We start from the raw sequence: 24,037 nt of genomic DNA, 5'->3' as shown, positions 1-24,037 counted from the left end.
AGCTGGTATAAGTTATACATCTTCCTGTATATAGTGATATGGGGCATGCTGGTATAACCTGGGTATCTTCCATATGTAATTATATATTTACAGCTGGTATAAGTTATACATCTTCTTGTATATATTGATATTGAGCATGCTGGTATAACCTGAGCATCTTCTGTATATAATTATACATGTACAGCTGGTATAAGTTATACATCTTCTTGTATATAGTGATATTAGGGATGCTGGTATAACCTGGGTATCTTCTGTATATAATTATATATGTACAGCTGGTATAAGTTATACATCTTCCTGTATATAGTGATATGGGGCATGCTGGTATAACCTGGGTATCTTCTATATATAATTATATATTTACAGCTGGTATAAGTTATACATCTTCTTGTATATAGTGATATTGAGCATGCTGCTATAACCTGAGCATCTTCTGTATATAATTATACATGTACAGCTGGTATAAGTTATACATCTTCTTGTATATAGTGATATTGGGGATGCTGGTATAACCTGGGTATCTTCTGTATATAATTATATATGTACAGCTGGTATAAGTTATACATCTTCCTGTATATAGTGATATGGGGCATGCTGGTATAACCTGGGTATCTTCTATATATAATTATATATTTACAGCTGGTATAAGTTATACATCTTCTTGTATATAGTGATATTGAGCATGCTGGTATAACCTGAGCATCTTCTGTATATAATTATACATGTACAGCTGGTATAAGTTATACATCTTCTTGTACATAGTGATATGGAGCATGCTGGTATAACCTGGGTATCTTCTGTATATAATTATATATGTACAGCTGGTATAAGTTATACATCTTCCTGTATATAGTGATATGGGGCATGCTGGTATAACCTGGGTATCTTCCATATATAATTATATATTTACAGCTGGTATAAGTTATACATCTTCTTGTATATAGTGATATTGAGCATGCTGGTATAACCTGAGCATCTTCTGTATATAATTATACATGTACAGCTGGTATAAGTTATACATCTTCTTGTATATAGTGATATTGGGGATGCTGGTATAACCTGGGTATCTTCTGTATATAATTATATATGTACAGCTGGTATAAGTTATACATCTTCCTGTATATAGTGATATGGGGCATGCTGGTATAACCTGGGTATCTTCCATATATAATTATATATTTACAGCTGGTATAAGTTATACATCTTATTGTATATAGTGATATGGAGCATGCTGGTATAACCTGGGTATCTTCTGTATATAATTATATATGTACAGCTGGTATAAGTTATACATCTTCCTGTATATAGTGATATGAAGCATGCTGGTATAACCTGGGTATATTCTGTATATATTTATATATGTACAGCTGGTATGTTATACATCTTCTTGTATATAGTGATATGGAGCATGCTGGTATAACCTGGGCATCTTCTGTATATAATTATATATGTACAGCTGGTATAAGTCATACATCTTCTTGTATATAATGATATGGAGCATGCTGGTATAACCTGGGTGTCTTCTGTATATAATTATATATGTACAGCTGGTAGAAGTTATACATCTTCTTGTATATAGTGATATGGAGCATGATGGTATAACCTGGGTATATTCTGTATATAATTATATATGTACAGCTGCTATAAGTTATACATCTTCTTGTATATAGTGATATGGTACATGCTGTTATAACCTGGGTATCTTCTGTATATAATTTATATATGTACAGCTGGTTTAAGTTATACATCTTCTTGAATACAGTGATATGGAGCATGCTGGTGTAACCTGGGCATCTTCTGTATATAATTATATATGTACAGCTGGTATAAGTCATACATCTTCTTGTATATAATGATATGGAGCATGCTGGTATAACCTGGGTGTCTTTTGTATATAATTATATATGTACAGCTGGTAGAAGTTATACATCTTCTTGTATATAGTGATATGGAGCATGCTGGTATAACCTGGGTATCTTCTGTATATAATTATATATGTACAGCTGGTATAAGTTATATATCTTCTTGTATATAGTGATATGGAGCATGCAGGTATAACCTGGGTATCTTCTGTATATAATTCTATATGTACAGCTGGTATAAGTTATATATCTTCCTGTACATAGTGATATAGATCATGCTGGTATAACCTGGGTATATTCTGTATATAAATATATGTGTACAGCTGGTATAAGTTATACATCTTCTTGTATATAGTGATATGGAGCATGCTGGTATAACCTTGGCATCTTCTGTATATAATTATATATGTACAGCTGGTATAAGTTATACATCTTCTTGTATATAGTGATATGGAGCATGCTAGTATAACCTGGGTATCTTCTGTATATAATTATATATGTACAGCTGGTATAAGTTATACATCTTCTTGTGTATAGTGATATGGATCATGCTGGTATAACCTGGGTATCTTCTGTATATAATTATATATGTACAGCTGGTATAAGTTACACATCTTCTTGTATATAGTGATATGGAGCATGCTGGTATAACCTGGGTATCTTCTGTATATAATTATATATGTACAGCTGGTATAAGTTATACATCTTCTTGTATATAGTGATATGGAGCATGCTGGTATAACCTGGGTATCTTCTCTATATAATTATATATGTACAGCTGGTATAAGTCATACATCTTCTTGTATATAGTGATATGGAGCATGCTGGTATAACCTGGGTATCTTCTGTATATAATTATATATGTACAGCTGCTATATGTTATAAATCTTCTTGTATATAGCGATATCTACCATGCTGGTATAACCTGGATATCTTCTGTATATAATTATATATGTACAGCTGGTATAAGTTATACATCTTCTTGTATATACTGATATGGAGCATGCTGGTATAACCTGGATATCTTCTGTATATAATTATATATGTTCAGCTGGTATAAGTTATACATCTTCTTGTATATAGTGATATGGGGAATGTTGGTATAACCGGGATATCTTCTGTATATAATTATATATGTATAGCTGGTATAAGTTATACATCTTCTTGTATATAGTGATATGGGGAATGCTGGTAAAATCTGGGTATCTTCTGTATATAATTATATATGCACAGCTGGTATAAGTTATACATCTTCTTGTATATCGTGATAAGGAGCATGCTGGTATAACCTGGGTATCTTCTGTATATAATTATATATGAACAGCTGGTATAAGTTATACATTATCTTGTATATAGTGATATGGAGCGTGCTGGTGTAACCTGGGTATCTTCTGTATATAATTATATATGTACAGCTGCTATAAGTTATACATCTTCTTGTATATAGAGATATCGAGCATGCTGGTATAACCTGGGTATCTTCTGTATATAATTATATATGTACAGCTGGCATCAGTTATACATCTTCTTGTATATAGTGATATGGAGCATGCTGGTATAACCTGGGTATCTTCTGTATATAATTATATATGTACAGCTGGTATAAGTTATACATCTTCTTGTATATATTGATATGGAGCATGCTGGTATAACCTGGGTATCTTCTGTATATAATTATATATGTACAGCTGGTATCAGTTATACAGCTTCTTGTATATTGTGATATGGGTTATGCTGGTATAACCTGGGTATCTTCTGTATATAATTATATATGTACAGCTGGTATCAGTTATACATCTTCTTGTATATAGTGATATGGAGCATGCTGGTATAACTTGGGTATCTTCTGTATATATTTATATATGTACAGCTGGTATCATTTATACATCTTCTTGTATATATTGATATGGAGCATGATGGTATAACCTAGGTATCTTTTCTATATAATTAGATATGTACAGCTGGTATAAGTTATATATCTTCTAGTATATAGTGATATGGAGCATGCTGGTATAACCTGGGTATCTTCTGTATATAATTATATATGTACAGCTGGTATAAGTTATACATCTTCTTGTATATAGTGATATGGATCATGCTGGTATAACCTGGGCATCTTCTGTATATAATTATATATGTACAGCAGGTATAAGTTATATATCGTCTTGTATATAGTGATATTGAGCATGCTGGTATGACCTGGGTATCTTCTCTATATAATTATATATGTACAGCTGGTATAAGTTATACATCTTCCTGTATATAGTGATATGGAGCATGCTGGTATAACCTGGGCATCTTCTGTATATAATTATATATGTACAGCTGGTATAAGTTATACATCTTCTTGTATATAGTGATATGGAACATGCTGGTATAACCTGGGTATCTTCTGTATATAATTATATATGTACAGCTGGTATAAGTTATACATCTTATTGTATATAGTGTTATTGAGCATGCTGGTATAACCTGGGTATCTTCTCTATATAATTATATATGTACAGCTGGTATAATTGATACATCTTCTTGTATATAGTGATATGGAACATGCTGGTATAACCTGGGTTTCTTTTCTTTATAATTATATATGTACATCTGGTATAAGTTATATATCTTCTTGTATATAGTTATATAAAGCATGCTGGTATAACCTGGGTATCATCTTTATATAATTATATATGTACAGCTGGTATCAGTTATACATCTTCTTGTAGATAGTGATAAGGAGCATGCTGGTATAACCTGGGTATCTTCTGTATATAATTATTTATGTACAGCTGCTATAAGTTATACATCTTCTTGTATATAGTGATATTGGGGATGTTGGTATAACCTGGGTATCTTCTGTATATAATTATATATGTACAGCTGGTATAAGTTATACATCTTCTTGTATATAGTGATATTGAGCATGCTGGTATAACCTGAGCATCTTCTGTATATAATTATACATGTACAGCTGGTATAAGTTATACATCTTCTTGTATATAGTGATATTGGGGATGCTGGTATAACCTGGGTATCTTCTGTATATAATTATATATGTACAGCTGGTATAAGTTATACATCTTCCTGTATATAGTGATATGGGCATGCTGGTATAACCTGGGTATCTTCTATATATAATTATATATTTACAGCTGGTATAAGTTATACATCTTCTTGTATATAGTGTTATTGAGCATGCTGGTATAACCTGAGCATCTTCTGTATATAATTATACATGTACAGCTGGTATAAGTTATACATCTTCTTGTACATAGTGATATGGAGCATGCTGGTATAACCTGGGTATCTTCTGTATATAATTATATATGTACAGCTGGTATAAGTTATACATCTTCCTGTATATAGTGATATGGGGCATGCTGGTATAACCTGGGTATCTTCTATATATAATTATATATTTTCAGCTGGTATAAGTTATACATCTTATTGTATATAGTTATATTGAGCATGCTGGTATAACCTGGGTATCTTCTGTATATAATTATATATGTACAGCTGGTATAAGTTATACATCTTCCTGTATATAGTGATATGGAGCATGCTGGTATAACCTGGGTATATTCTGTATATATTTATATATGTACAGCTGGTATGTTATACATCTTCTTGTATATAGTGATATAGAGCATGCTGGTATAACCTGGGCATCTTCTGTATATAATTATATATGTAGAGCTGGTATAAGCTATAAGTTTTCTTGTATATAGTGATATGGAGCATGCTGGTATAACCTGGGCATCTTCTGTATATAATTATATATGTACAGCTGGTATAAATTATACATCTTCTTGTATATAGTGATATGGAGCATGGTGGTATAACCTGGGTATCTTCTGTATATAATTATAATGTACAGCTGGTATAAGTTATACATCTTCTTGTATATAGTGATATGGAGCATGCTGGTATAAACTGGGTGTCTTCTGTATATAATTATATATGTATAGCTGGTATAAGTTATACATCTTCTTGTATATAGTGATATGGAGCGTGCTGGTATAACCTGGGTATCTTCTGTATATAATTATAATGTACAGCTGGTATAAGTTATACATCTTCTTGTATATAGTGATATGGAGCATGCTGGTATAACCTGGGTGTCTTCTGTATATAATTATATATGTACAGCTGGTATAAGCTATGCATCTTCTTGTATATAGTGATATGGAGCATGCTGGTATAACTTGGGTATCTTCTGTATATAATTATATATGTACAGCTGGAATAAGTTATACATCTTCTTGTATATAGTGATATGGAGCATGCTGGTATAACCTGGGTATCTCCTGTATATAGTTATATATGTACAGCTGGTATAAGTTATACATCTTCTTGTATATTGTGATATGAAGCATGCTGGTATAACCTGGGTATCTTCTGTATATAATTATATATGTACAGCTGGTATAAGATATACATCTTCTTGTATATAGTGATATGGAGCATGCTGGTATAGCCTGGGTATCTTCTGTATATAATTATATATGTATAGCTGGTATAAGTTATACATCTTCTTGTATATAGTGATATGGAGCATGCTGGTATAACCTGGGCATCTTCTGTATATAATTATATATGTACAGCTGCTATAAGTTATACATCTTCTTGTATATAGTGATATGGAGCATGCTGGTATAACCTGGGTATCTTCTGTATATAATTATAATGTACAGCTGGTATAAGTTATACATCTTCTTGTATATAGTGATATGGAGCATGCTGGTATAACCTGGGTATCTTCTGTATATAATTATATATGTACAGCTGGTATAAGTTATACATCTTGTATATAGTGATATGGATCATGCTGGTATAACCTGGGTATATTCTGTATATAATTATATATGTACAGCTGGAATAAGTTACACATCTTCTTGTATATAGTGATATGGAGCATGCTGGTATAACCTGGGCATCTTCTGGCATATAATTATATATGTACAGCTGGTATAAGTTATACATCTTCTTGTATATAGTGATATGGAGCAGGCTGGTATAACCTGGGCATCTTCTGTATATAATTATATATGTACAGCTGGTATAAGTTATACATCTTGTATATAGTGATATGGATCATGCTGGTATAACCTGGGTATATTCTGTATATAATTATATATGTACAGCTGGAATAAGTTACACATCTTCTTGTATATAGTGATATGGAGCATGCTGGTATAACCTGGGCATCTTCTGGCATATAATTATATATGTACAGCTGGTATAAGTTATACATCTTCTTGTATATAGTGATATGGAGCAGGCTGGTATAACCTGGGTATCTTCTGTATATAATTATATATGTACAGCTGGTATAAGTTATACATCTTGTATATAGTGATATGGATCATGCTGGTATAACCTGGGTATATTCTGTATATAATTATATATGTACAGCTGGAATAAGTTATACATCTTCTTGTATATAGTGATATGGAGCATGCTGGTATAACCTGGGCATCTTCTGGCATATAATTATATATGTACAGCTGGTATAAGTTATACATCTTCTTGTGTATAGTGATATGGAGCATGCTGGTATAACCTGGGCATCTTCTGGCATATAATTATATATGTATAGCTGATATAAATTTCCCGATACTATCTTCCTGATTTTTCCCACAGGTCCTTCAGCTTGTGAAGTCCAGACCTTTACATCTGGTCAGATGGGGGATGTATACATACCATCTTGTGAAGATGATGGGGGTTATAAGTCTGTTCAGTGCCAAGAGGGAGGCCAGTGTTGGTGTTTGGATTCCAAGGGACGGGAAATCGCTGGATCGCGGACCACGGGGGAAACACCAAAGTGCGGTGAGAGACATCTATTTATACATACTGTATATATAGATGACAAGAACCAAGAAATAAAGTACTTCTCCCACAATGCACCATACAAGACATGGAATCAAGATCATCGCAAGATAACTAAAGCACTTGCACAATTAGTCAATATTATATGTAAATTTAAAGGGAATTTATCATTTATTTAATTTTAGTTCCAGTAATTAGATGTAAGTCTGTATTAGAAAAATTAAGTTTTATTATTTTTTTTCTAAATATTATAGTTTTTTTTTTAATGTTGGAAATACACACGGCCTTCTTGTATTGTCTTTATAGATAGTGCAGTAGGGTGTGTGCTTTATGGCAGCTGTAATGAATGGTGTCCACTAATACAGTCTCCAGAAAAGTATTGAGCAATGCCCCTCCCCAGAGAGTGTCAGAGTAGCTGCATATAGAGTCTTATGTGTGTGTATAGTGTTACCTTCCAGTATCTAGGACTCCGGCAGTTCAATAGAGCTGTTATCTTTCATTAAATCCCCATCCCCTAATGATAATGAGATGAAAGGTGAACCCACTTTCTAATGATAATGAGATGACTCTGCTGAAATTGTACCAGTCTACACAGCAAAGCTAAAAATTGAGCTACAGAACACAGGAAATGTTAGTCTATTATGTGTGTGTTTCAGTGGCCGGTGTGAAACCTGGTATATTTTTATGGATAGTCATATAAAAATAAAAAGCCACCGGAATAAAAACTAAAAACATATATGTTTACAATTAAAATCCTGATTTTAATAATGTGTAATTTTTCTTTTTTTAACATTTATAGATTATTATGAAGACTGCACTACCAGAAGAAGACAAGCGCTCTCAACCCTATTCTATGGACCTGTGGGTCACTTTAGTCAACAGAGTTTGTTTTTCACTCAAGAAGAGGAGTTAGGGGCAAAAATCAGCTCAAGATTCTGCCCGTCCTACTTGATAGAAACATTTCTAAATTCTGGAGTCCTGGCTGCAACTGGTCAAGATGCAGAAGATAAGAGGATCCAGCTCAGAACCTTCCTTGGTGATATGATCCTCGGGCTTTTCACCTCAAAAACACAAGTAGAATTTGCCCTCCAATTCACTTCTAACCCCAGAATATTTCAACAAACCTTATTTGGGGGGAAATTTCTAAAAAATCTGGGTTCGTTTAATTTCACTGGTGCAGTTGGTACCAATAGCAAATTCAGTTTTAGTGATTTCTTACAACAGATTGGCTTAACAGGAATGTACAGTGGAGGAAACTTTAAGGAACTTGCAAAATTGTTTTCCTCAGAAGATTCTTACTTGACAAAAAATTCATCAAACTCATCAAAACCCGTCTTCAACCTGAACCAGCCAATACTGTCGAGTTTTGGACGCACAGTGAATCTGCGAGAAAACCGTAACCGAGTTGAATTCCTTGAGTCCATTTTGGAACGTAAGGAATTTTCAACATTTCTACAAGATGTTGTCTCCATTCCACCAAATGTTGCTGAAGACATTTTTGAAGCTGTGAAGATACTGGTGGAGTCTGAAGCCTGTGAGAAGAGACCAGATGGGATATTTGTCCCGACATGTACTAAGGATGGCCGATATGAAGAAATTCAGTGCACTACATCTGAATGTTGGTGTGTTGATAAACAAGGTCGGGAAATTCAAGGAACGAGGACACAGGACCAACAACCAACATGTTCCTCCAAGTGTGTAAGGGAGCAGGAGACTCAAATAGTTTTCCAGAGAAGCCAACCTGCGGGGTCGGATGTGTATATTCCAGCTTGTGACCAGAAAGGGAATTATTTAACAGTGCAGTGTGCCGGCAAGCATTGCTTTTGTGTTGACCTAGAGGGCAAGAATATTTCGGGAACTCAAAAATTATCTGGAGAAAATATTCAATGTAAGTTTTCTTTTAACGCATATTTACCATAGATAGATCATATCTTTTTACCCTATATGAAGAGAACCTTTCACCAGGACAGGTCCCTTTAGATTTAAGCATTTCATATATGTTCTAATACTACAGAATTACTGAGCACAAATGCATCTACTTGGGTTCTTCCCGAGAGACCTGTCTACAAACGTTCAAAAAGCAACCCTTTGGCCTACCTTAATGAATAGGTTCATGGCACTGAAGAAGAGCCCACAGTAGTTCAATACTGGACCCATTATTCATAGAGACCAAGGGCAACCTTGGCCAATCGTGACCTGGTTGACAACACACTTGTGCTAATGGCCCTAATTTTCTGTCCACTAACTGGTGCCTAAGTGGGCAAGCACCCAATCCCCTTTAAACTAGTGGTTTAGTGTGGTTCTATGTTTTCTTCTGTCTTCCCACAATTACTTAATGAACATTAATCTTTCATTCTTGGATTTTTGACTACTTCTAACTAACTTCACTATCTTCCAAATTGGCTTTCCACTTCTTGCTTAACAGGGTATTTAAAATGCAAGGATAAAAATCGGTTCTGTTGACGAGTGGGTTGCAATGATCTCTTTTGCTATTTTAGGTCCAAGTTCTTGTCAACTGGCTGCCAGCAATGGCTTTCTACGGGCCACAAGATCATTGTTATCTGTGCCCGCCCCACCGCTTGATGATTTACAAGTTTACATCCCACAATGCTCCGCTGAAGGAAAATGGCGTGCAATCCAATGCAGCGGCCCAACGGAGCAAGTCTTTGAATTATATGAGAAGTGGACAAAACAGACCGGAAATGTCTCATTCTCCGACACCCTGAGAGTAATATTGAAGTACAAGGAGTCTTCTTCTCAGAGCTTTTCCGACTTTGTGCAGACCCTTTATGACAACGGGCATCAGAATATTTTCCCTGCTTTCTCCCAATATTCCCTCTTTAGTGACGTTCCACGGGAGATCTTGGAAGGCAATGTGACCAGGTTATCATCTGATAACATACTGCTAAACCCGTATATTTTCTGGAGACTGATAAGTGGAAGTCTCTCCTACTATCCAGGGTCATATAGTGATTTTTCCACTCCCCTTGGACACCTGGACTCACGTAGCTGTTGGTGTGTTAATCTGAATGGAGGAAAACTTGGAGGAACCGAGACACCAGCAAACCAGGTCCCAAACCAGGTCCCAAAATGTAAGCAGCAGTTCAAACAGCAATGCAATATAATATTAACCAGTGACTACAGATAAAATGTTGTTTTTCAAGGATATTATTACTCCAATCAGACTTCACTAGTTATATTGTCCACTATGAACCAAGGAACTTTATACCATCAGCCAAGAAATCACCCTAGTTCTTGTGTTTGTAACATCCAACATAATAGTTTAGTAACTTGGAAAGATGGTTTGACCTCAGTTGGGGGATTGAAGGGGTCACTGAATAACAGGTCCCATGGTGGCTTCTCGGCTTCTCTTTATTTAGTCTTCTCTTGGCCCTCGGAAGTTCAAGAGGAAAGTGAATGCAGTGATGTTCAAGAGTATCATTGAGGAACCTTTTTTTTCTTATGCCTTCAAGATATGAGTCAGGGATGGATTTCTCTATTGGGTTATTACCCAAAGCATAGATACTCAACAGATAAGTGCAAGTTCTTCAGAGGTCAAGTCAGCCCAAGAATAAAGTCAACTGAACATCTTTAGGATGGAGTTCCACCACAAAATTTTTTGCTGATCTGCACAATGAATGGAACAATGATCTTCAGGCAATAATTGAAAACTTGACCTCACAGATCAGGCATAGGGTGAGGTGTTTTGTCATTCAAGGAATAGCGAAAAAAAATACTCCCTCCACCCTCATCCTTCTTAGGCTTCTTACATTAGGTTCTTCTATGTACCTTTCCTCCATATTCATGCAACCAAATCCATATTTTCCAGAGGTGAAAGTGAAGAAGGAGCAGAGGACGAGGTGATCTGTAGGTGGAGGGAGTGGTGCTAAAAGAAAGATCTCTGTATGCAACGTAGTGACAGGTCAGAACAGAGAGGACAGTCTTAAAGTCTAAATTAGGTTATTAAAGCATTGCACAATTAATGAAAAAATATCTTTGCCCTCTTATTGACTTCATTTTTTTTTTTTGTCAGGCTCTGGGACTTGTGAATTAGCTAAACTCAAGACAACACAATTCCAAGAAGACGCCAGGAGCATCATTGCTGCATCAAATTCCTCCCACTTTCCTTTGGCCTACAACTTTTTAGCGACTAATGGACTCCGACTGTCCGAGAGTGATCTGCTGTACACACAAGATCATAAATCTGGGATCGTGTTATCGGAGAAGTTCTTGAGTAAAGACTCCTATGGCCTAAAGCTTGCTGCCTATTCCAGTACGGGTAACATATGGTATTTACATGTCTGATGTATCATGTACCAGGACCATGACTTCATTGGTGTAACTACTAGGTAGCAGGCATAGAAGCTGCCAAGGGACCCAGCAGATAAGGGGACCCATTTACCCACTTATAGTTAGTGATTACTATCAATAATTGTAGACCCACCCAAGCTTTTAGAAGACATTATGGTCCTGAAAAGGGCATTTCGGTCCATTATTTTTCTTCTAAATGCACCCCCAATGCTGTACCCATGGATAAAAATTGGTCTACGTTAGCTCTTACATATCTTCTACTTATGATCTCCTTTTCCCTTATCCATGCAGCTCTGCATTTTTTCTGGCAAAGTGGGGTGAATCCCAGAGTGACCACCCAGTTTTCATACATCCCATACAGCCCTCAATGTGACGGACTTGGAAACTGGGACCCAGTTCAGTTTTATCAGAGTACAGGTGAGTTATAGAACTCTCTAATATTCCCTGAGTTGGCTTTCTATAAACTTGGCTTCAACATAAGTTTGTATTCATGAAGTTTAGAAGAGTGGTAGGCCGTGCCGGAGTGAGTAGTCTTACAATTCGGCATTGCTTAAGAACCCGGAAGTGCAGTGTCCAAGTGGTCGCCTTCCATGCCATGCAGATGATGGGGGCTGGAGGTGCACCTGAAGCAACCAACCTTCATGGTGACATTCATTGTGACCAAAAACCTATTGTTCCATCCCATGATGGTGGAAATCCCTGATATCCCGAAGAGTATGTGTAGACCAGTGATTCCCATGCTTATTCTCATGGGGGAACCCCTGATGATGTATTCCATTCCTTGGGAACCCCGGCTCCTATTTCTACCATAAAGAACCTTGGTGTAGGGTTGGATAAAGCTTTCTAGAATCTATATTCGAGCCAAGATTTGTCAACTGCTTTGCCGGTCCCCAGTGCTAAGCATAGACAAAACTAATTATCTAGGTTGAAGATTAAAATTTTGGAGAATCAATGGAAAATATTTAACTATTTGCTTATCACTTTTCAGGTCATTACTGGTGTGTGGACGATGAAGGAAACTACATTCCTGGTTCCCTTGTGACAAGAACCTCTGGACCCCCACAGTGTAAGACTTTATGTAGATGCATTAATTATATTATATTAATATTAGTATTCTGCGGTATTAATCTCATGTAGTCCTTGTAGTATTCTTTATTTAGGAGCCTTTTTATGACAATATGTAACAGACAAACATACCATGGGGCAGTCAAAAGGGCTTTTATGGGTCCATGGTTAAGGGTTAAAGGTAATCAGAGTCTTCACCCTCATTGGCCACAAGGTCCATCCACGGTAACATCCCCTTTTCTAAGCAAAGGCAGAGGGTACCAGCCAATGGTCACAGGACCTTCTCTAGAAGGAGGGTGAACAAGCACAAGACCTTCTTGTTACACGAAGGACATGGTGGCATGGATGGTGGACCATAGACATTCGATTGTTGGCAAATCCCACCAAGGTTGCCTTTATCTGTCAAGAAATGTCTCATGTCACAAATCACAATCACAAATATAATATCTGCATCTTCTGTAGGCCGGACTTCCTGCCAACAATCTCAGATGAACTCTATGATCTCCAATTGGATGCCCAAGAAATCTGCTACCATGAAGACTGGCACCGCCACTCTTTTTATACCACGTTGTACAGAGGTAATCTGCTTCTAATTTCTAGCTCGGCTGAGCGGGCATGTGCTTTAAATGGGGAAAGGGGATAAGCTGCTGCCAAATTCCTCTGCCCGGTGCAGTTTCGAGACCAATGACCTATTTCTTCCCATCCCATAGGCTACATGGGGACTATGGATGCGTCCTAACAGGCAGTATCCTTCTCATGTAATGGTTTTGTTTTTAGAAATGTGTACAACTCAATGCCATGGTGGCACACAGTCGTGCAAAGGATTTAGTTGACTGCATGAAATTAGTGGAAACAAAGTTGCCCCATATTAGTACAAGTCACTTAAAGGGGTATTCCCAGAATTGACATTTGTCAACTATCCACAGGATTGGTCTTAAGTGTCTGATTGCCCCCACCGATGACTAGAACCGGGGGGGGGGGGGGGGCAGAGCCCCCTGTTCCTCCTCACTGCACGACCTCAGTGAAGAGGCGTTTAAATGGAACGGCGGTTGAGCATGTGCGGTGCCGCTCCACTGACGGAGACTGCCGAGTACAGCACTCAGCTGTTTCCATCAGTCCCATAGACATTGAATGAAGCGGCGGGCACAAGCTCATCCTCCTCTTTTTATTTAAGCTTCTTTTTACTGTGCAGTGATGAGTAACGGGGGCTCGGGACCCCGTTCTAGTGATCGTGGTGGTCGAAGCGATCAGACACTTATCACCAATCCTGTAAATATAGATTCGGGGAATACCCTTTTAAATATTTACCATTGATTTCTTCTGCTTCTCTCGGAAGTTCAGAACTAATGGCCCCTTATTTAGTAAAGGTGTAGATAACAGTCTGAGGCACAAAAATATCCCGTCTTTAAAAGGTGCATCGGAACGTGTGCAAAATTTGTACAATTTTTTGCGAGTTTTCTTCTAATTTGACATATTTGAAAAATGGCAGAAATTAATTGAACTGAGGAGAAATGGCGCAAAAAGATGGCACAAATCCACGTCAGCTCTTAGGAGTTTAGAATATACCAAATTTACTAAGAGGTGTGTGTTTTAATAAATTTGGTGCAAATCTCTTTACTTTGACTGACGTAAAATACGCCATTATTAGTGTTTGTCAAATAAGGACACTAGAAAAAGGGGCGTGGCTAAGAGTAACGTGCCAAATCTATTAATGGCATGCACCATTTTTTGGGTGGAAATATTGGTGTAATGGTGGCATAAGGAAGAGAAAAAACTGCCTAACATGTCTAATTGCGCCAAATTTATCATTCCATGTGCACCACTTTTATGTAATTTTCGCCCTCATATAAAATTATACATTTTACGATGATATTGATTAATCTTCCCCATTATGACAGAACTTGCTGCAGACCCACAAAGTCAATATCAATTTCCAATACTTCCGCGCAATAGTTGCTTGATATGGAAATTTTGATGAACTTCTATGGGATTAGATTTTTACGTGACAGCGTTTCAATGTAATCACGTTTCGGATGTCGCCTTTCCACCTAAAAACGACGGCTAGGTACCGGGTGCATTTACAGTATTTCTTCTGGTCTCTTTTGAGCTTTTTTTTTATATGAGAATAACACGGATCTTAACATCCATCGTGGGGAAAATGTTTGAGGGGCTATTGAGGGACTATATACAGGATTATGTGACAATAAATAGCATTATAAGTGACAGCCAGCACGGTTTTACTAAGGACAGAAGTTGTCAAACCAACCTAATCTGTTTTTATGAAGAGGTGAGCAGAAGTCTAGACAGAGGGGCCGCTGTGGATTTAGTGTTTTTGGACTTTGCAAAGGCATTTGACACTGTCCCCCATAGACGCCTAATGGGTAAATTAAGGACTATAGGTTTAGAAAATATAGTTTGTAATTGGATTGAGAATTGGCTCAAGGACCGTATCCAGAGAGTTGTGGTCAATGATTCCTACTCTGAATGGTCACCGGTTATAAGTGGTGTACCCCAGGGTTCTGTGCTGGGACCACTATTATTCAACTTATTTATTAATGATATAGAGGAAGGGATTAATAGCACTATTTCTATTTTTGCAGATGACACCAAGCTATGTAATATAGTTCAGACTATGGAAGATGTTCATGAATTACAGGCAGATTTAAACAAACTAAGTGTTTGGGCGTCCACTTGGCAAATGAAGTTTAATGTAGATAAATGTAAAGTTATGCATCTTGGTACCAACAACCTGCATGCATCATATGTCCTAGGGGGCGCTACACTGGCGGATTCACTTGTTGAGAAGGATCTGGGTGTACTTGTAAATCATAAACTCAATAACAGCATGCAGTGTCAATCAGCTGCTTCAAAGGCCAGCAGGATATTGTCGTGTATTAAAAGAGGCATGGACTCGCGGGACAGGGATGTAATAATGCCACTTTACAAAGCATTAGTGAGGCCTCATCTAGAATATGCAGTTCAGTTCTGGGCTCCAGTTCATAGAAAGGATGCCCTGGAGTTGGAAAAAATACAAAGAAGAGCAACGAAGCTAATAAGGGGCATGGAGAATTTAAGTTATGAGGAAAGATTGAAAGAATTAAACCTATTTAGCCTTGAAAAAAGACGACTAAGGGGGGACATGATTAACTTATATAAATATATTAATGGCACATACAAAAAATATGGTGAAATCCTGTTCCTTGTAAAACCCCCTCAAAAAACAAGGGGGCACTCCCTCCGTCTGGAGAAAAAAAGGTTCAAGCTGCAGAGGCGACAAGGCTTCTTTACAGTGAGAACTGTGAATTTATGGAATAGCCTACCGCAGGAGCCGTCACAGCAGGGACAGTAGATGGCTTTAAAAAAGGGTTAGATAATTTCCTAGAACAAAAAAATATTAGCTCCTATGTGTAGAAATTTTTCCTTCCCTTTTCCCTTCCCTTGGTTGAACTTGATGGACATGTGTCTTTTTTCAGCCGTACTAACTATGTAACTATGTAACTATGTAACTATATATTTTAGACTGGGCTATATGTCACGTTGCAAAAATCGGAGACCGAGTCCTGGTGTGTGAATCCAATAAGTGGCAAAGTTGTCCTGAAAGACTTCGGTGGTGCGGAGAACATCACTTGTGAGTAGTGTAGCCAATCCCAGGATTTGTTCTGAAAATCTAATGGCTAACAATGCATCACATAATTCTTAGTGCAGCTCTGGCTGTGATTGGAGCGTAAGACATGATAAAGCACAATTTTATTCTCAGGTCCAGGTCTTTGCACCATCCTGAAATCTGAAGACAATGCTTTGGGTGAGCAGTTCCTTCCCTCATGTGATGAAAATGGAAACCCCACCCGGGAGCAGTGCGATCCAAAGCTAAATCAGTGCGTCTGTGTCTTCATCCATGGAGAGGAGGCGGCTGGAACACAAGTGGCCATGTCTGAAAAGCCAGGTCCTATCTGTCAGGGTATGGTGGTCTATACGGCTGGACCTGAGTGTCTTGCCTTCTTCTTAGAGAAACACCATTCATGGACTGTACATATAAAACGTACATAAAACGCATGTTTCGGGTACAGTCAAATGAAATAGGGGCTTTCAGGGCATCATTATATGATGCAGCAGAAGAATAAGGTTGTGGGTTGACCCGTCAACATCAACGGGAGGAGGGGAAGCTGGTGAAAGATGCAGTAACCTTCAATGACTCCCAATGGTAAAAGTCACCTAAGTGTTAGGCTGTTAAATGCGTGAGATGTTTTCATTCACTGACAGCAAGCAGTGATCCTCAAATGTTGAACTACTGAAATACATAGTGTAATAAATAGCAGCAGAGCTTTTCAATATACAATGATTATTTTGTAAGCTAAGACGGTAAAACCCTTTAATACTACAGCACAGAGGATACTTCTTAATAATCCAGTCCTGGTTTAGAAATCCCAATTCAAAATACCCTTTTAGGTAGAAGAGGGGGTCCCTCATTCAGGATCTTAACTAATAGCCGAGTATAGAGCGGCTACAAAGAACCTCATTGTTTCTGGAGGACTCGGCACCTTTGTGCAGTATATGAATGTCCCACTTATTTAATTGAAAACGGTGTAATGCTTTGTTTCTCCAGTGGTGGCACTGCAGGGAAATCAAACACTTACTGCCGGATTCTTCTACAGCTTACAGCTGATCGCTAGGGGTCTCAACAGCAGGACACCCTGTCATTAGCTTATCATTAGCTTATCTAACAAAAAGGGATTGTCCAACGCAGAGAACCCCCCTTTAAAAACATTCATATTTTTAGTATAGGGTCAGTGTTTTCTTTATTCTAAATCCTTCAATTCCTCTAAACATTAGATGAAAAGAACATTTCTCTTTCATTTGTGTAAAACCACTGGACCCATCGTAGATCAATAACTAAAATGTATGTTTAAGCCTATGCCCATCTTCCATCACCATTTCACAGTTTTTAAATGTGTACATAAATTACATTACTTATCTTGTACTGATCCTGAGTTACATCCTGTATTATTCTCCAGAGCTGCACTCACTATTCTGCTGGTGGAGTCACTGTGTACATAAATTACATTACTTATCCTGTACTGATGCTGCATTACATCCCGTATTATACTCCAGAGCTGCACTCACTATTCTGCTGGTGGAGTCACTGTGTACATAAATTACATTACTTATCCTGTACTGATCCTGAGTTACATCCTGTATTATACTCCAGAGCTGCACTCACTATTCTGCTGGTGGAGTCACTGTGTACATAAATTACATTACTTATCCTGTACTGATCCTGAGTTACATCCTGTATTATACTCCAGAGCTGCACTCACTATTCTGCTGGTGAAGTCACTGTGTACATAAATTACATTACTTATCCTGTACTGATCCTGCATTACATCCCGTATTATACTCCAGAGCTGCACTCACTATTCTGCTGGTGGAATCACTGTGTACATACGTTACTTATCCTGTACTGATCCTGAGTTAGATCCTGTATTATACCACAGAGCTGCACTCACTATTCTGTTGGTGGAGTCACTGTGTACATAAATTACATTACTTATCCTGTACTGATCCTGCATTACATCCTGTATTATACTCCAGAGCTGCACTCACTATTCTGCTGGTGGAGTGACTGTGTACATAAATTACATTACTTATCCTGTACTGATCCTGCATTACATCCCGTATTATACTCCAGAGCTGCACTCACTATTCTGCTGGTAGTGTCACTGTGTACATACATTACGTTACTTATCCTGTACTGATCCTGAGTTACATCCTGTATTATACTCCAGAGCTGTACTCACTATTCTGCTGGTGGAGTCACTGTGTACATACATTACATTACTTATCCTGTACTGATCCTGAGTTACATCCTGTATTATACTCCAGAGCTGCACTCACTATTCTGCTGGTGGAGTCACTGTGTACATACATTACTTATCCTGTACTGATCCCGAGTTACATCCTGTATTATACTCCAGAGGTGCACTCACTATTCTGCTGGTAGAGTCACTGTGTACATAAATTACATTACTTATCCTGTACTGATCCCGAGTTACACCATGTATTATACTCCAGAGCTGCACTCACTATTCTGTTGGTGGAGTCACTGTGTACATACATTACATTACTTATCCTGTACTGATCCTGAGTTACATCCTGTATTATACTCCAGAGCTGCACTCACTATTCTGCTGGTGGAGTCACTGTGTACATACATTACATTACTTATCCTGTACTGATCCTGAATTATATCCTGAATTATACTCCAGCGCTGTACTCACTATTCTGCTAGTGGAGTCACTGTGTACATAAATTACATTACTTATACTGTACTGATCCTGAGTTATATCCTGTATAATACTCCAGAGCTGCACTCACTGTTCTGCTGGTGGAGTCACTGTGTACATACATTACATTACTTATCCTGTACTAATTCTGAGTTACATCCTGTATTATACTCCAGAGCTGCACTCACTATTCTGCTGGTGGAGTCACTGTGTACATACATTACATTACTTATCCTGTACTGATCCTGAGTTACATCCTGTATTATACTCCAGAGCTGCACTCACTACTCTGCTGGTGGAGTCACTGTGTACATACATTACATTACTTATCCTGTACTGATCCTGAGTTACATCCTGTATTATACTCCAGAGCTGCACTCACTATTCTGCTGGTGGAGTCACTGTGTACATACATTACTTATCCTGTACTGATCCCGAGTTACATCCTGTATTATACTCCAGAGCTGCACTCACTATTCTGCTGGTAGAGTCACTGTGTACATAAATTACATTACTTATCCTGTACTGATCCCGAGTTACACCATGTATTATACTCCAGAGCTGCACTCACTATTCTGTTGGTGGAGTCACTGTGTACATACATTACATTACTTATCCTGTACTGATCCTGAGTTACATCCTGTATTATACTCCAGAGCTGCACTCACTATTCTGCTGGTGGAGTCACTGTGTACATACATTACATTACTTATCCTGTACTGATCCTGAATTATATCCTGAATTATACTCCAGAGCTGTACTCACTATTCTGCTAGTGGAGTCACTGTGTACATAAATTACATTACTTATCCTGTACTGATCCTGAGTTACATCCTGTATTATACTCCAGAGCTGCACTCACTATTCTGCTGGTGGAGTCACTGTGTACATACATTACATTACTTATCCTGTACTGATCCTGAATTATATCCTGAATTATACTCCAGAGCTGTACTCACTATTCTGCTAGTGGAGTCACTGTGTACATAAATTACATTACTTATCCTGTACTGATCCTGAGTTATATCCTGTATAATACTCCAGAGCTGCACTCACTGTTCTGCTGGTGGAGTCACTGTGTACATATATTACATTACTTATCCTGTACTAATTCTGAGTTACATCCTGTATTATACTCCAGAGCTGCACTCACTATTCTGCTGGTGGAGTCACTGTGTACATACATTACATTACTTATCCTGTACTGATCCTGAGTTACATCCTGTATTATACTCCAGAGCTGCACTCACTATTCTGCTGGTGAAGTCACTGTGTACATACATTACATTACTTATCCTGTACTGATCCTGAGTTACATCCTGTATAATACTCCAGAGCTGCACTCACTGTTCTGCTGGTGGAGTCACTGTGTACATACATTACATTACTTATCCTGTACTAATTCTGAGTTACATCCTGTATTATACTCCAGAGCTGCACTCACTATCCTGCTGGTGGAGTCACTGTGTACATAAATTACATTACTTATCCTGAGTTACAGCCTGTATTATACTTCAGGCTGCATAATTCCCTATATTTTCTAATCTAGAACTGTTTCGTCTCTGATAGCTCCGCTGTGTCCGCTTCCACTTGGAGCTCAGGAAATCAAACACGGATCTATTTTTTGTGAGGAGTTTTTGGAGTCAGGGGAGAAGTCACAGAGATGTCGGCTTGTGTGTCACAAAGGCTACTACAGTGCGTTCCAAAGTAGTATATTCACATGTGACCCAAAAACTCATAAATGGACCCTGCAGCCTCCTCATATCCACGCTTGTCAAAGTAAGAGCTTGATACCTTTTATCATCATCAAATGAGAAAATTCTGCCTGCCTGCATACACCACTAGGGGGAGCATTAATACCTTTATAGACATAATTTAGTAAACTCAGCTCTGCTACATCTGTTTTGGTTGAATATTTATAATAATGAGCTTTAAACTGTCTACAGAACTGGAGTTCTTCCAAACTGTCCAAACTCAGGCCTGGTTCCAGCTCATGCTGCCTCCTGGTAAAATGTGCATGGATGACTACCTTGGATTATTGCAAGCGTTTCAAACTTTTATTTTGGATGATCTGAAATCACGAGGATTGTGTAATGTACAGGTAAGCAATACTTTTGTGTTGGGGCGGTATCTTCTGCATCTTCAAAGGGTCCCGGGAATGTCCTGACATTCCGACATTTCCATTGTCTTCCATAGGACTTACACCCTCCAATAGAAATAATGGATGGCCATTAATTTTAATGGGCACCATTTGATTGTGGTGGGTTTCATAGCAGGGGTCCTCCTTTTTAGCGGTGCTGGGAGGTACAATCAAAACTTTATCTACCTCTACTGACTCATATATTGATTTTCTATTGTTCTAATCCATGATGCAGATAAACAGTATTGAGGGTAGCGGAGGACGACTAATGTTATGTGATGACTCCACAGTCCATGTTCAATGTTTGTCCTCCAGCCGACTAGGAGTGAATATAACATGGACGGCTCAGCTGCAACAAATACCAGAATCCTCTCTGCCTACCTTACATGACATCGGTAAGTACTTTCTCTGCTTGCAGTCAATGAATTCAAACATTTCCGTTTGCATTAAGTAGCTAAAAACCCATCTTGACCCTACACCTGTCACAGCTGAGGATTTGTTACAATTGTATCAAGCTTAGAAAATCCTCTGTGTACTTAACAGCTTGTACTCCAGTCTGATACATTTTACCTGCACTGATACCTGGTAGAAAACGAAAGGGGAGAGGTTTGTGCTGCTGATGTGTTTAGCTCACATAGGATTAGCTAGACTGAATACCATAGTAACAAACCCTCAGCTGTGAGAAGTATTAGGTCTGTACATGTTTTCAGCCTCTGGATGTTAAGAAGAATGTTATAATTCACTCACAGCAAGCAGAGATCTTGATGAAAATGAATCTGAAAATAATGAATTGAAGAAAAAAAGGGAATCTTATAAGCAGACAAGTATTTCCCATATTCGATTTTACTTGAACTCATCAGATCTGTTTTTGTATTGTAAATCCGCCAACATAAGAAAGGAAGCGCCGTATCCAGAGAGGGAGATTCTTACTGACTGATAATTCACGTCTGAAAATTGCTCAATTTCTAATGCAAAAATAACAAATCTATCATTTTAAGTGTCTCGGTTCATGTAAAGTGTAATCCCGGATTTAGAGGAAAGAGTGAGATTATGAATGAGTACGACCTGCCTACGTGCGTCGATCAGCTAATATTCCAGCCGCTCCATTGGTTCAAACCAAAAATGTTAATTTGCCCTGTGAGTCCTACTTTACCATTTTAAGTGATATTTTAAGGAGAGACTTGAGATGCTGCGTGAATTTTGCTCTTTATTAATTTTTTCTATGCAAACTCCGCCCACACGTACAGGCCACGCCTCCATAGATACCAAAAGTGACCCACGTAGACAGTTCTTGTATAGTGCCTCCCTTCACATAACCTTACAGCGGCCACAAGGGTGAGATAGCTGCATTTATACTCATACAGCGACCACTGGGCCAGTAGAGGATGGGGGTGACCCTCTATGTTGCCAACAGAATTGGCGTGGGGCTAATCCAGAGAGCGGAGTTTAAGGGTGTTCACCCTTTGCCCTTTGTACAGAGATGTGGACTTGGCTGCTAGGAATCCACAGGTCGCTACCCCCAGAGTAGTCTCCTTTGGTGACAGCCAATGTGCAGAACGCAGAAAGATGGTGTACTATATTCCTAGTTGGTAGACGATAATCTTGAACGGACCGACAGAAGTCAGGGCAGGCGGAATATGATCACCATGGTTGACTGGCAGAAAGGTCAGGGCAGGCGGAATACGATCACCATGGTAGACCGGCAGAAAGATGAGGGCAGGCAGAGTAAGATCACTATAGTAGACAGGCAGAAAGGTCAGGGCAGGCCGAGTACAATCACCACGGTAGACCGGCAGAAAGGTCCGGGCAGGCAGAGTACGATCACCACGGTAGACCGGCAGAAACGTCAGGGCAGGCGGAGTACGATCACCATGGTAGACCGGCAGAAAGTTCAGAGCAGACAGAGTAAGATCACCATAGTAGACCGGCAGAAAAGTCAGAACAGGCGGAGTACGATCACCACGGTAGACCGGCAGAAAGGTCAGGGCAGGCAGAGTACGATCACCAAGGTAGACAGGCAGAAAGGTCAGGGCAGGTGGAGTATGATCACCATGGTAGACCGGCAGAAAGGTGAGGGCAGGCAGAGTAAGATCACCATAGTAGGCCGGCAGAAAGGTCAGGGCAGGCGGAGTACGATCACCACGGTAGACCGGCAGAAAGGTCAGGGCAGGCAGGGTACGATCACCAAGGTAGACAGGCAGAAAGGTCAGGGCAGGCAGAGTACGATCACCATGGAAGACCTAGAAAGGTCAGGGCAGGCGGAGTACGATCACCATGGTAGACCGGCAGAAAGATCAGGGCAGGCAGAGTACGATCACCACGGTAGACCCTCAGAAAAGTAAGGGCAGGCAGAGTACGATCGCCAAGGTAGACAGGCAGAAAGGTCAGGGCAGGCGGAGTACGATCACCATTGAAGACCTACAAAGGTCAGGGCAGGCGGAATACGATCACCATGGTAGACCGGCAGAAAGGTCAGGGCAGGCAGAGTACGATCACCACAGTAGACCGGCAGAAAGGTCAGGGCAGGCGGAGTACGATCACCATGGTAGACCGGCAGA

The 24,037-nt window shown here is 38.8% G+C and overlaps 1 protein-coding gene across 1 annotated transcript in view; it reads left to right on the top strand.

The window, feature by feature from the left end:
* TG (thyroglobulin) overlaps positions 1–24,037 on the top strand; it is a 224,689-nt gene that overhangs the window by 30,481 nt on the left and 170,171 nt on the right. The window contains exons 7-19 of the mRNA XM_075827934.1: positions 7,497–7,682; positions 8,482–9,570; positions 10,181–10,774; positions 11,716–11,955; positions 12,285–12,410; positions 12,982–13,059; positions 13,521–13,636; positions 13,836–13,948; positions 20,889–21,118; positions 21,286–21,455; positions 21,730–21,874; positions 22,229–22,349; positions 23,098–23,801. Coding sequence (XP_075684049.1) covers positions 7,497–7,682; positions 8,482–9,570; positions 10,181–10,774; positions 11,716–11,955; positions 12,285–12,410; positions 12,982–13,059; positions 13,521–13,636; positions 13,836–13,948; positions 20,889–21,118; positions 21,286–21,455; positions 21,730–21,874; positions 22,229–22,349; positions 23,098–23,801 — 3,912 coding nt within the window. The remainder of the gene's footprint in view (positions 1–7,496; positions 7,683–8,481; positions 9,571–10,180; positions 10,775–11,715; positions 11,956–12,284; positions 12,411–12,981; positions 13,060–13,520; positions 13,637–13,835; positions 13,949–20,888; positions 21,119–21,285; positions 21,456–21,729; positions 21,875–22,228; positions 22,350–23,097; positions 23,802–24,037) is intronic.

Source organism: Rhinoderma darwinii, chromosome 5 (assembly GCF_050947455.1).
Source record: "Rhinoderma darwinii isolate aRhiDar2 chromosome 5, aRhiDar2.hap1, whole genome shotgun sequence".
Classification (NCBI taxonomy): Eukaryota; Metazoa; Chordata; class Amphibia; order Anura; family Rhinodermatidae; genus Rhinoderma; species Rhinoderma darwinii.
The sequence above is the reverse complement of the archived record's forward strand: the minus strand, read 5'-3'. Positions and strand labels throughout refer to the sequence as shown.